Source organism: Lactuca virosa, chromosome 1 (assembly GCF_052849685.1).
Source record: "Lactuca virosa cultivar CGN04683 chromosome 1, Lactuca_virosa_CGN04683_v6, whole genome shotgun sequence".
In the NCBI taxonomy this organism is placed as follows: Eukaryota; Viridiplantae; Streptophyta; class Magnoliopsida; order Asterales; family Asteraceae; genus Lactuca; species Lactuca virosa.
In genome coordinates, this window is record NC_136426.1 from 276,325,820 (window position 1) to 276,338,815 (window position 12,996).

Genomic DNA, 12,996 nt, shown 5'->3' on the forward strand with positions numbered 1-12,996 from the left:
GATACTTGCATGTAAGACCCTGACGGTAGCCCGTGGTACTTGGAAGTCAGACCATGGGGGGAGCCTATGTCATTCCAGATAAAGACCATGGGGGGGGGGGGGGGGGAGGCATGGCAACTATGTGTATGTATGTCATAGGATAATCTGTGGCTGTATGATGTATGGTATTTTGGGAAACTCACTAAGCTTTGTGCTTACGGTTTTCAATTTACGTTTCAGTTACTCCGATTTTCAAATGGAATGGCTCATGATTGCAGAGCACACACCACGTGTTTCCGTTTTCTGTGAATTATTCTGACTTGTCGATGTTTTACTAAAACTTAATTACTCTGGTTTATGGGAAAGACATGTATTAACGATTTATCAATCTAAAAACAAAACAAAAAAAAATTATATCATGATTTTTGGGATGTTACATGTATTGAAAACGAACAGGTGGAGGTAGAGTACATTCCCGGTGAGAAACAAAAGGCGAACATTCTCACGAAACCGTTGGCTCGTACCAAGTTCAAAGAGATTCGGAGCTTGATCAGGATCAAAGACGTCTTTAGAAGGACTTAGGGATTCGGGGGTGATTGTTGGAATCCTATAGTCATGGGATCCAAACACTTGGTGAACAAGCAATCAGTTTTATGGAAACAATAGAATAAGTCGTTTCTTAGTTTCCTAATTATAGTCTAATACAAGGCGGTAATTAGATCTATATATACATGTGTTAATCGTGTCTTAGGATTAAGAATTCACAATTGTAACACAAAGATTTTGAGTTATTTTCCTTTTAATCAAAGACTTTGTTTGATTAATTGTGTTTCAATTCATATAATTTGTTCTTGAGATGGCGTGTTAATCAATTAAATTAATTCTAATAAGTTCAATGCATTGTGGTAAAATAGGATCGTTTAGACAACTTATGGTATACAGCAAAATGTTATGCAAACCGAGAGTGGGCCGGATATATTACATACACATATTATAACACTAAGCACCACATTAACAAGCATTTAAAAAGAAACTAGAGACCTACCATCTTGTTTAATAATAAATCATTTAATTTAGTTTAGTAATCATTCAAGACTGTATCAACCACCGGACGGATGGTTGTAAATACATAGTAATAAGCTTTTTCCGTTGGGTGAACAGCGTCCCAGAACACATATTTTGATGCATCGTCACATATAGCTGAGTTCATGTTGCATAGTATTGATGCTTCAATATATCCAGTTCCACAACATCCGGTACTCACCTCTTCAAAACCTATATATCAAGGTATAAAATTCATTTTAGTAGGTTTTAATTATCTTCAAGCAAACACACTAATATGTTTTACTTTATAAACTTACCAAGTTTGCTTTTTCCATATTGAATCATGTCAAGAAGAGGTGTGTATATGTCTGCATAATAGAATTTGATTTCAGAAGTTTGCATCGCTTTCAATTTGTTTTGAAGAATTACGTTGTAGTCTGTTGCAACCGATAACATGGTTGCTACGCATTCTCGTCCATTCATTGCAGCATTTCTGTTCAAAGTAATTACTTCAGGGAGGCAACCCATTGGAGGTAAACCTACCATGGCTATCTTTCGAGCACCTTCATTCATCAATTCCTTCAAAATTATATACATCCGAAAATTGTAACAAAATATTAGCCCCATATGTATACGGAAAACTTTTTGATTATGTGAAATTAATAATTAAAATGGACATGTGCATGTAGTACTATTGGTCCATGTCATGATGCATTTAATTTTTCTCTTCTTTCCTATTATGACTTGTATTATAGGATAGTGACTTATCATTAAGTAATTAAATCCACATGATAGGAGTGCATGTCAGATCAATTAAAAATATAAATTTCTCCTTAATTATTGAGAAATAAGATTGCACACAATTAAAAGATAATACTCAAGACAAAAGGCAACGTGAGACATCACGCTTGTTGACATATTAGGATACCAATATCTAAAAGTGAGGTAGTCAAAAGTAAATAAAAACTTTATCTTGATACCCAATTTTATTTATTTTTACCTCTAAATTATAAGTAAAACCATTTTCAAATGGAGATATGAATGCGTACCATCAAAATATAATTTATTAGACAACACCTAATCATGTCCCACTCTCATTTAATAAGGTTTTTATGACGTTTTCTATTTAGTTTCTCACCCACATTTCAACGTCAACTTAACTCATGAAAAGTCGGTATATCTGACGATGTCTCATGCAATGTAACACGTACCCAATTATGGCATTTTAAATTATGGGCAAAATAATAATTCTATATTAGATAAACCTACATTTATCACAGTGTCCATTGGTCCATTTCTTGTATCACATATATCTAATTTAAGAATCAGCAGATTAAGTTTTCATTTATTTTAGTTCAGACCAAACGATTAGTTCTTTCTAACGATGAGATTGATTGCCTAAAGTGTATTTTTTCGTGAAGCTTACAATGTAGTTGACTTAAAATGTCATAAATAAGATTGGCATGCATGATCAAAGCATACCTTTAAGAACTGGTCGATGTTTTCAAACAAAAGGTTTTGATAACTTGAAACGTTCGGATACAGAACCTGTGATACTGCTTCACCCAAGGCATAATAATTTACGATAAAATCATTTGTACCAGCACTCAGCATAAACGCGGCTCTCTTAATTATATCAACCGTCCGTTCTTTCCCAATTAACATATCCATCTTCGATTTGTACTCTCTGAAGTATTTCATCTGCTGTTCCAATGAAATTGCACCCTGCAAGAATGTACACAATCAAAATGTAAGAAACTAACTAGCTTATATGATGCATGCATATATCTAAAACCATATCTTTAATGACTTCAATAAGAAAATGTCATTTTCAAATCATCTATCAATACTATTCCATATACGTATGCATAAAATGCCATGTCAATGATTTACAACATTCTTAGGTACTGGTTACTAACGACCCTAGTGAACAACAATTTACGTTATTCACTTTCAGTGAAACAATAAATTGTAAATATAGAAACATTTATGAGCTACTCGTACTCGGCTGTAGTTAATTTTCTGCTGTACACTGATCATCCAGTACAATGGATTTGGAAAACCATTGCAAGTGCTAACATTTTACAGATTTCCTGATAAAAATTATGTACTCTAATGAATATATGAAAGAAGGGTGACCAAAGTAGAAAGTACATCGAAACAAAAGTTCTTATCAATTGAAATTTGTAACTTCCTCTAATCAATAGTCGTGTCTAAAACTGATCATATTGTCTCTCTATGAACACAAACAAACACAACAATAGATATATAGGCAGTGCTTATGTGGTATCTGTGTGTTTGAGTGCTTTTGTGTGTTGGAGTGTGTGTGTGTGTGTGTGTGTGTGTGTGTGTGTGTGTGTGTGTGTGTGTGTGTGTGTGTGTGTGTGTGTGTGTGTGTGTGAGAGAGAGAGAGAGAGAGAGAGAGAGAGAGAGAGAGAGAGAGAGAGAGAGAGAGAGAGAGAGAGAGAGAGAGAGAGAGAGAGAGAGAGAGAGAGAGAGAGAGAGACGGAAAGTGTAGGGGTAAGTGGATCAAATCCAGAACCGGCAGATGCAAATGAAACACCGGTCATTAGGTCCTCAATCCTGAGAGTGGGATCCAAATAAGCTGGGACACTTTCTTTGACACCGACGTATGAAGCTGCAAAAAGAAAACAGAGAAATTAATACATCAATAGCTTTAGACAAAAAAAAATAAAAAAATCCATTTGAATCAGTCATTTTTACCGACGAAATCAGGTACAAGGCGGCCATTACTGAACCTTCCGGTGGGAATGTGGTTGATAAAATCCCTACCATAAGGTGGGAAATTGCTTTTCATAGGAGTTCTTATGAAGTTGTTATTTCCTGCATCAACAGTGGAGTCCCCAAACACGAAAAGGGCTGAAGGCTTCGGTTTAGCAACTGGAGTTTGAGATTGAGAGTAGTTAATGGTAAAGAAGATGAATAAGAGAGATATAATGTTGTGAAGTAAAAGAGAGGAATCCATTTTTTCTTGAGTTAGAGAAACCAGAGTGTAGGGATTTTGTTATATGTTGTGGTGAAGATTACCTTGTTTGCTTAATGGCCTCTTTGGTCGCTCACCTAACTTATTTCATACAAATGGCTCTTACACTTGTGAAGAATTTTTACCTTAGTTCCGAAAATGACAAAATCCTCGAACTCGACATTATGGTGAAAGAAGAATACATTTTGATTGGACACATTGTTAAAAAAATATCATTTATTAATAATTAAATATTTAATAGGTGACAGAAGACCGTATGGACCATGAAAAAGTTGATCATTATAATATATCATAAAGGTAACTAATTGGTAAAGATGGTAATTTCCAATATATATGTTTTCCATACAAGAATCCATGTACTTTTAGAAAACAAAAAAAAAATATCACATTAAACCATCTCACAATAATTGACATTTTATATGAGAAATCACACAACCACCCATACTTTTGGTTGATGGCCTTTAACCGGCGCAACACGGCAAAGACCTTTTTGTAAAATGATTCTTCACAAATTAAAATGATTTCAAAGATAAAATGATTTTAAATATTTTGTAAAAATTAATGAGTTTTGTTCACATCTATTAGGTAGGTACTTCTAAACATTACAAAGTCTTGTACTTAAATTTCCATGAGTACTGAGTCCATATTGACATATTGTTAGCATCATTGATTAATTGAAACTATTATCGAAGCATTAATTTAAGTAGCCACACTCTTTACTATCGTCGTTATATGATTACTTGAATCCTTCCTCGCCATCTCCTGCCCATGAAAACAGATTTTGGCGATTGCTTTAACGTAATCCACACTCTAGCTAGATATTCGTTCATTTCTACCTATCTTACTTGTGGGAACCACGTCACTCGATTCATCCATACAAATAATATAATAGTGTAGTACATTTATGATCTGATAGCTGTTGGCCATATTAATTGTATCAGCATTGTCTGCTAACCACTATCACTAGATGGTGTTTGAATCATTAATATTATTTTCAGACATTGACGTTGCGTTTTAATTCTATATAAAAATATGAATATGCCAGTTTTGTGGAAACAATGTCTATATCCGGTATATATAAGCTAAACTGGTCACTCCTATATCAAGGGTTTGTTAGCCACAAACATATAAATGTATTTGCCAGCTTATCCATGTCAATCATGTCGAGAGAATCCATATACACAGACCACATTCATCACAAATTAAATCAATTAGACATGGAAAATCGAACTATGATTGATCCATCAAAATTTAAAAAGCATGCATACGAATAATTGATCCACTAAAACTGATTAAAGTAGAAGAGAAAACGTTTGCGAAAAACCAAAAAGAAAAGAATGATAAGGATATCGTATATTTCTGCATTAGTTTGTCAGTCTAAACCAAGTCTACTAAAATCTCTATTTATTTTTTTTTGAGTTGTGGTCAATGGAAGCGTTATATATAAGTGCACATGTTTAGCATCAATTCAACATATCGTGCATTATGATTAACAGATTTTACCCATAGGAAAAATCCGTTTGTATTAGCAACGGTTTAAAGAATTAATATGTGGCTAACCCGTCAGAACATAGAGTATTAGCAACGGAATTTGATAATCGTAATCTCATCGCTAATTAATATGTCAAAAACAAACCACCAATCTTTTAGCTTTAGGCAATTTTAGAATGAAAACTAAATGGTTACCTACCGAATAATTTACATCTATAGCTGTCTCTAATCTACCGAAAATTTTTAAATATATTTGATTAAATAGATTGTCTTTAATTTATATTGATTTGATAATAATTTTTATTGTAGCTATTAATATTAACAAATAGAATAATTGAAAATTTGGTCCATCTAGATTGTTGATTTCTTTACATCCGGTCTATGATTTTTAAAAGTCTAAGGCTATTCATACCCCTTTAGTTTCAAATAATACCCCTAATTATTATAATAACTTTTTCTTTAAATGATTAAAATGCGATTAGGTAATAATTTAACTTTTTTTACCTATAGTGATTATACTTTTATTTATAATTATTGATTAATAAATTTTGTTTAATATATAACTGGAAAGGAATAAACTTTGCAATAAACCATATTATCAAGTTAACTTGCATCTTATTTTTTATATAAAAAAACTAAATACAACAAATATATAATTAAAGAATAAATATTTACCAATAACTTTCTAAGATGGGTTTTATATGTGTTATTAGAAAATAATTTATCAAAATAAATAAGTAACGCATAAAGTATAAAAGGAATAAATTCAGGTTTAAAATAAAATATCTTTAAATTGATGGGGGTGTTGATATAAAATTCAAAGATATAAAACTCAGCCGCCAAGATAGAGAGTCAAATGCGATTTCCGATGGGTCTCTGACTTTTTCAGGTCTTTCTTATAGCGACAAGGTGATTTCCGGCCATTGCTCCGACGCTTCAACGACGGTTTTTCTCACGGTGGTGTCTTTATCACCCTTGTCCGACGGTGGTCTTCTACGACGGTGAGCATCAATAAGTTTGGTGGTTCACGTTAAGACACTGTGCCGACGACCTATATGCCGACGACAAAAGACGTCGCTACAAATTAAGCTATACAGACGACCTCTATGCCGACGACAAAAGTCATCGCTACAAATTAAACTAGTTGACCATAATTTTTTGACCTTGGTATCTATGCTGACGACTTGTCGTCGCCATATCTTAGGCAGGAAACAAAAAGGGTTTACGTGGTTTTCTGAAAACTTATCCCGACGACATGTCGTCGGTATAGGTTACAAAAATATATTTTCTATTTATTTATAATTCTTGTTGCAGAAAAAAGAAAAACGATGTTGTTTCTTAAAAGCTATCCAGACTACATGTCGTCAGTATAGAGTTCTATGTAAACAGATTTGTCTCTCATTTGCAGCACCGCACAACTCCCGATTCTCTCAAGTCACAGGCGATTCTGGCCACCTTTTTCACCGTTGCGCCACCTTTTTCACTGCCGGTCTTTGGTAAATAGTTTTCTCCAGTTTATTTTGTGTTTGGTGCGGTTTTCTCTGTCGATTTGGTTAAGATTTTTGTTTATATTTTCAATTATAGGTTGCAAAAGAAGAGGGTAAGAAGTGGAAGTCTGTGACAGAAGAAGTGAGCAGCAAATTCCATACATTCTTTTTCTTTCTTGTCTAATTAGCTCTTTTGTTGAAACGTATCTAATGAGTTTTTGTTTTCCAAATCATGATTATGTTTTTTTAAGAAAAGAAAACCTTTTACTACAAGGGTTGCTGAACTTAAAGAAGAATACCAAAAGGTTTTGGAGACCCCAAATGATGCTGAAAATGAAAATGAAAATGAAAATGAAAAAACGGTAAGTATTTTATGGGGTTTTTCGTTTTCTGTATTCATGATTTGTAGTGATTATAAATGGATAATATGATCTGTACTTTATGATTTACTGTAAGTATTTCATGGGGTTTTTGGTTTTGTGTATTCTTGATTTGTAGTGATTATAAATGGATAATCTGATGTGTACCTTATGATTTACAGGAAGCAGAAACACTTGAAGACAATGAGGATGAGAATGAGAATGAATCATCTCAAAAAAAAAAAAAAAAAAAAAAAAAAAAAAAAAAGGAAGTGCTTGTTGATGATGACTACAATAGTACATATTTTGATTTTGGCTATTAATTGTTTATGAATCTTTGTATGATAATGGTTCATATTGAATAGAATAGAATCTGAATTTGGGTATCTTCATTTTAATCCTTGGTTGTTTCTATACTAAATCTTTCGTTTTTTTACCAAATTGGACATAGATTTAATGGTGTGATAATTGCTAATCAGATTTTAATTGATACTACCTTTGTCCCGACGACATGTATGTCGTCGGTACAAGTAAATAATAAATTTTTTTTCGAAAATCAATCCCGACGAAGCTTTTGCAGAGGACATGTCGTCGGTATAGGGGGTAGCTATCCAGACGACATCTATGCCAACGACTTTTTCCATCTATACCGACGGGGCTATTCCGACGACTCTGTACCGACGACTTGTTGTCGGTATGGGGTTAAAAAAAGTCGTCGGAACAGGGGTAGATTCGTGTAGTGTCTCTTTCTTACCGGTAGATCCCAACAGTGGTGGCCGGCAACGGTGGTTACCCTACAGTGGGTTGAAGGTGGTGTCTTCCTCGTTCACTATGTGGATCTTTCCAGTAGAATCCGACGGGAGGTATCCAACGATAGTGGTTAGTAGCTGTGAAAGGTGACCGACAATTGTATGATGTTTGTGATTTGCTTTAACGGGTGAATGTATTAAGTTAAAAACATTGTTTTGATTAATGTTAAAAATTTCTATTCATTTTTTTATAAAAGTAATTTATAGATTTATTGTTGTATAACTTTTGTGTAAATTTTCATTATACATGTCCTACACAGTCTTCTAAACGGGGCAGATGAAGCATCACATACATTGGCTAATATTCTTATTATTTGCAGGACACATTATTTAATGTTTTAAAAGAATACATTGTATATAGATTGGGTAAAATACTAAAAAAGTTGTTATAAAAGTATTTGATATCAAATCTGGTACCAAATAAATAATGATTGAGGGGGTAGTGTTAGGAAAAAGGGGTATTTATATGGTCCTTTTGGTCTATATTAACAGTGGATTTGGTCGGTCTCTAAAGATAGTCATCATTAAAGAGGGATAATGACTTAAAAAGGTAATATATTTTTCGATTGGTACACATTTGGTCACTAAGTTTTCTTTTTGTCCACATTTACCCCTTCAACTTGTTAAACTGTATACATTCAGTCCTTATGACCGGCTACTACAGGTTACCCGGTAAAAATGACTTAATAGGGTAATATATTTCTCACTTTGTACACATTTAGTCCTTAATATTTTTGTACACATTTAGTCCTTTTTTTTTTTTTTTTTTTTTGCAAAATAAGTCATTTTTTTGTACTCATTCAGTACTTATGAATGATTTTTTTGTTTTTTCTCACGAAATCTTACGTGGGACATTCATTAATGAGGTGTATGAAGCTTTTGATGCTTATATCCATCGCGATCTCGACTACTTGGTTGCTTAGGTCATGTGTTCTGAACGTCATAACTTCTTCATATGATCTCAGATTTTAACGATCTTTATATCCATGCGTTCGTATTTTAGTCTACTACAACTTTCATTTAGATTACTCCCATTAAAAAATAATATATTTTTACTTACGATTTTTATATCCATACGCGGTGGCGGATTTAGTATGGTCCCGGTGTTGCACCGACAACACCTGTTTTTTCTGTTCGCAGTGGAAAATTTTTCGCTTTTTTTTTCGTTTATACCTATTTTTCATGTATCGGTAACACCTATTTCATCTCGGCAACACCTACTATGTATTACTGCGTCTTCCCCTGTCCATACGTTTTTTATGAATGCATGTATGTATGTTTTTTTTATAAAATCGTTAGTAAAAATATATTACATTTTAACGGGAGTAATCTTAATGAAAGTTGTAGTAGACTCAAAAAATGAACACGTGGATAAAGATCCTTAAAATCTGATATCATATGAAGAAGTTACGATGTTCAAAATACAAGACCTAAGCCAAACCACAAGACTTACGCAACCAAGCAGTCGAGATCGCATTGGACATAAGCATCAACAACCCCAAGCACCTCATCAATGATTGTCTCACGTAAGATATCGTGAAAAAAACTTAAAGAAATCATTCATAAGTACTGAATAAGTACAAAAAAAGGACTTATTTTGAAACAAAAAAAAATGTTAAGGACTTAATATGTACAAATATATTAAGGACTAAATGTGTACAAAATAAAAAATATATTACCCTATCAAGTCATTTTTCCCGGCTAACCTGGAGTAACAGGTCATAATAACTGAATGTGCACAGTTTAACAAGTTTAAGGGGTAAATGTGGACGGAAAAAAAACTCAGTGACCAAATGTGTACAAATCGAATAATATGTTACCCTTTTAAGTCATTATCCCCATTAAATACTATATGTTAAGACACCCCACATGCCTATGTGATGATAAAATTATATTTTTATCTCTCCTTTCACCTGTATGTACCCCTTTATAATTCAATGGCTAAATTGATTTCACCCAACATATTTCTTCTTCTTCTTTTATTCACACAAGGTTTGAGGAAAATCAACCACAGTGGCTATGTGCTTTTTGGAAGAATCTTGATCGTGGAAATGTCATGGACTGCGCTTTACCCGTGTTGTCGTTTATACTCATGCCCTAAACCGGAAAGTCAATTTCAGTTGCATTGGGACACTTTCTTACACAAAAATAGTCGATACCCTAGTTTTCTTACTCAGACCTTCAAGGTTGTTATCTTTGAAATTATAGGAGCCAAGGTTCATATTTCATGGAAAGGTTAACACAACCATTTGCGCAAGATTAATGACGATTATCCCTAGCTTTTTCGTAGGAACTTTATTAGGCTTGAAGTATCCATTCAATTATTGAATGCTAACACAAAAGCATTGAAGATGTATTTATGATATTCCCTTATTTAGTTATATATTTTGGGGTAATTATCTTAATATTTAGAGTTTAATTGATATATTTAAAGATAAAAGGTACTTAGAAATGCTTTGAAATGAATAACTATAAGTAAATTTAAGGATAGGAGAAAAACAAAGAAAATGGCCCTGATGTGGACATGATAAGGACTAAAAAAACGAAGACCGACCAAAAGATAGCCATAAGCGCGCCGACCTTATATCGAGCGCATATCGCCCTTTACAAAGTCTCAAAGAGATAACAACATCGAAGAGATCGAAACTGACTCGAATATAAATTCCTACTTCACGACGCTAAACTTCAATGGTCGCGTCCCGATGTTGCTAAATCATTAATTATATGATTTTACAACCCTAACTTTGGGTGCAGCCAACAGAAAAACCTTTGGAACGAATATAGAAGTGTCCAAAACCCTTTTAGGGTGATTTCAAAGTTGGATAAGCACTAGGAGCAAGGATTTGAAGAATCACGAGCTAGAAGCATTAGAATTTCACTTCGACTCGCTTGATGATCATGTCTAGAAGTCATTTGGTGATATTTTTAGTTTTTAGTTTGTTGATTATCTGGTAAAAACCTTCTGTTTTCATAGATTAGATGTAACCTAATGATTTGGTCTAATTATGTTTTTCAAATGATATTTCTTCCTAATATATTACGATTGTTTGATCAAATACCTCATGTGTTAAAGTTTTGATTTTTATTATCTATTGTTGAGTTATATACGATTTAGATAACCACCTTGATTGTATTAGCTTGAATCTTAATTAGTTTATGAACAATAAACTGTTAGGACTAGTGTTTGACCAAAACTTACGGTTAGATGACAAAAACGTAAAACTAAATGTGTAAGAGAGCATTTTTAACCACTTATGCTTATAATTGACATTCATGACCATTAAAGTTAATTCCTAGATCGAATCTCTCATATTAGGCACTTAATTATAATTGTTTAGATAGTTAATTGCATGATCCTTGTGTTAAACATCTTTATAATTATACAATTTAGTTAATAGAGTCAAGATAACTAATTACATTACAAATCGGTAAATAATAACTAAAATTCATTGCACTCAATTGGAATCCACCATATCTAAAGGCGAAATCGAATTTTGTGTGAAAACGTTTTTATCTTTTCTGTCTCTAAAAGTATTCTCTAGTTTTCTATTTGTTTTATTGAGTTTAATTAAGTTTAGATAAAAAAAACCTTCAATTAATTTTTTATTTATATTTTAACTGTGACATCCCCATTTTCATGGCCAGAAAAGACCAATTTTTTTTATGCTTTATAAAAATCAGAGTACCTCTTTAAATAAAAACGTTGCGGAATTTGTTCTCAGAAAAACATGATGAATATGTTATCAAATCATTTCCGAAGAAATGTATTTTTATCCATTTTAAAACATTTAGGATGTTATCGTCAATACAAAAACATAAGCATAAACAGATCTTACATTCATTTATACTAGTGATCTACATCTCTTTTAAATCCCTCAGTGTAAAGTAGCTTCATATCGACACCTGTGATATAAATAAGCTTGAGTGGGTCAGGTTGGGAAGCATGGTGAGTACATAGGGTTTTCAACCCACAATAATTTAATTATTATGGTTAAACATCAAACAATCTGTTGGATTAGGTGTCTAAGCCCATAACTATAATTGGTATGTACTTGAATTGATAGCAGCACAGTCCTTTTGGGTTGCCCTCAACCTAGCAACTGGACAAGGAAATTATGAAAGGAGAGATATTAATTTATAAGATTAATAAATTAATATAAATGATTTATTAATATGTTAATGGATTAATATATTAATTAGAAATCATTATGTTTAATTAATTGTTAGCCAGATTTTAATCAGAATTAATTTTGGGGTTAAAAGAATTAATTATAAAGTGCAGGGACTAGTTTGCAATTAACTAATAGTTGAGTGGAAGGTTCCAGAACCCCCTTGGAAGGGGGTGGACGAAAACCCTAGGGGAAACCCTAGAGAATTCGTCCAAGGGCTCCAAGATAAGGCCTTGGGTCTTGCTTAGGCCCTAAGCAAAGGATAACTAGGGTTTTCCCTAAACCCTAGTTCCCTCAACTATTTAAGGAGCCTCCTGGCTCACATTTTGGGTACTGATTCTTTGGAAGAATACCTTGGCCGAAATTGCATACTCCCTCTCCTCTCTCTCTTCTACTTTCCTTCTTGCTAGTTTGGGTGTGATTCCATTAGAGGCATTACACTTGTGGTACTAAAGCTTCCAAGAAGATCAAGATCAAGATCAAGGGAATATCAATTGTTTGCTATAACAATTGAAAGGTATGTAAACCCTAAACCCTAGTTTGTTAATTTCGAAATTAGCCTCTCTCCTCTAGGGTTCTTGTTTTGCAATTCAAAGTTGTATGTTCAATAGTTAAAACATAGATCCAAAGTAGGTTGCATGTGAACTTAGGAAT

At 33.2% G+C, this 12,996-nt stretch overlaps 1 protein-coding gene across 1 annotated transcript; it reads right to left on the reverse strand.

Moving 5' to 3' along the window:
* Positions 1-928: 928 nt before the first annotated feature.
* On the reverse strand, positions 929-4,086 carry LOC145166783 (GDSL esterase/lipase At5g45960-like). The gene is made up of 5 exons (XM_079085827.1): positions 3,748-4,086; positions 3,531-3,661; positions 2,506-2,748; positions 1,341-1,602; positions 929-1,254 (listed from the first exon to the last, which is right to left on the reverse strand). Exons 1-5 carry the CDS (start codon positions 4,007-4,009, stop codon positions 1,058-1,060), a joined length of 1,095 nt encoding a protein of 364 aa, XP_078941953.1. The 5' UTR covers positions 4,010-4,086; the 3' UTR covers positions 929-1,057.
* Between the last annotated feature and the right edge of the window lie 8,910 nt (positions 4,087-12,996).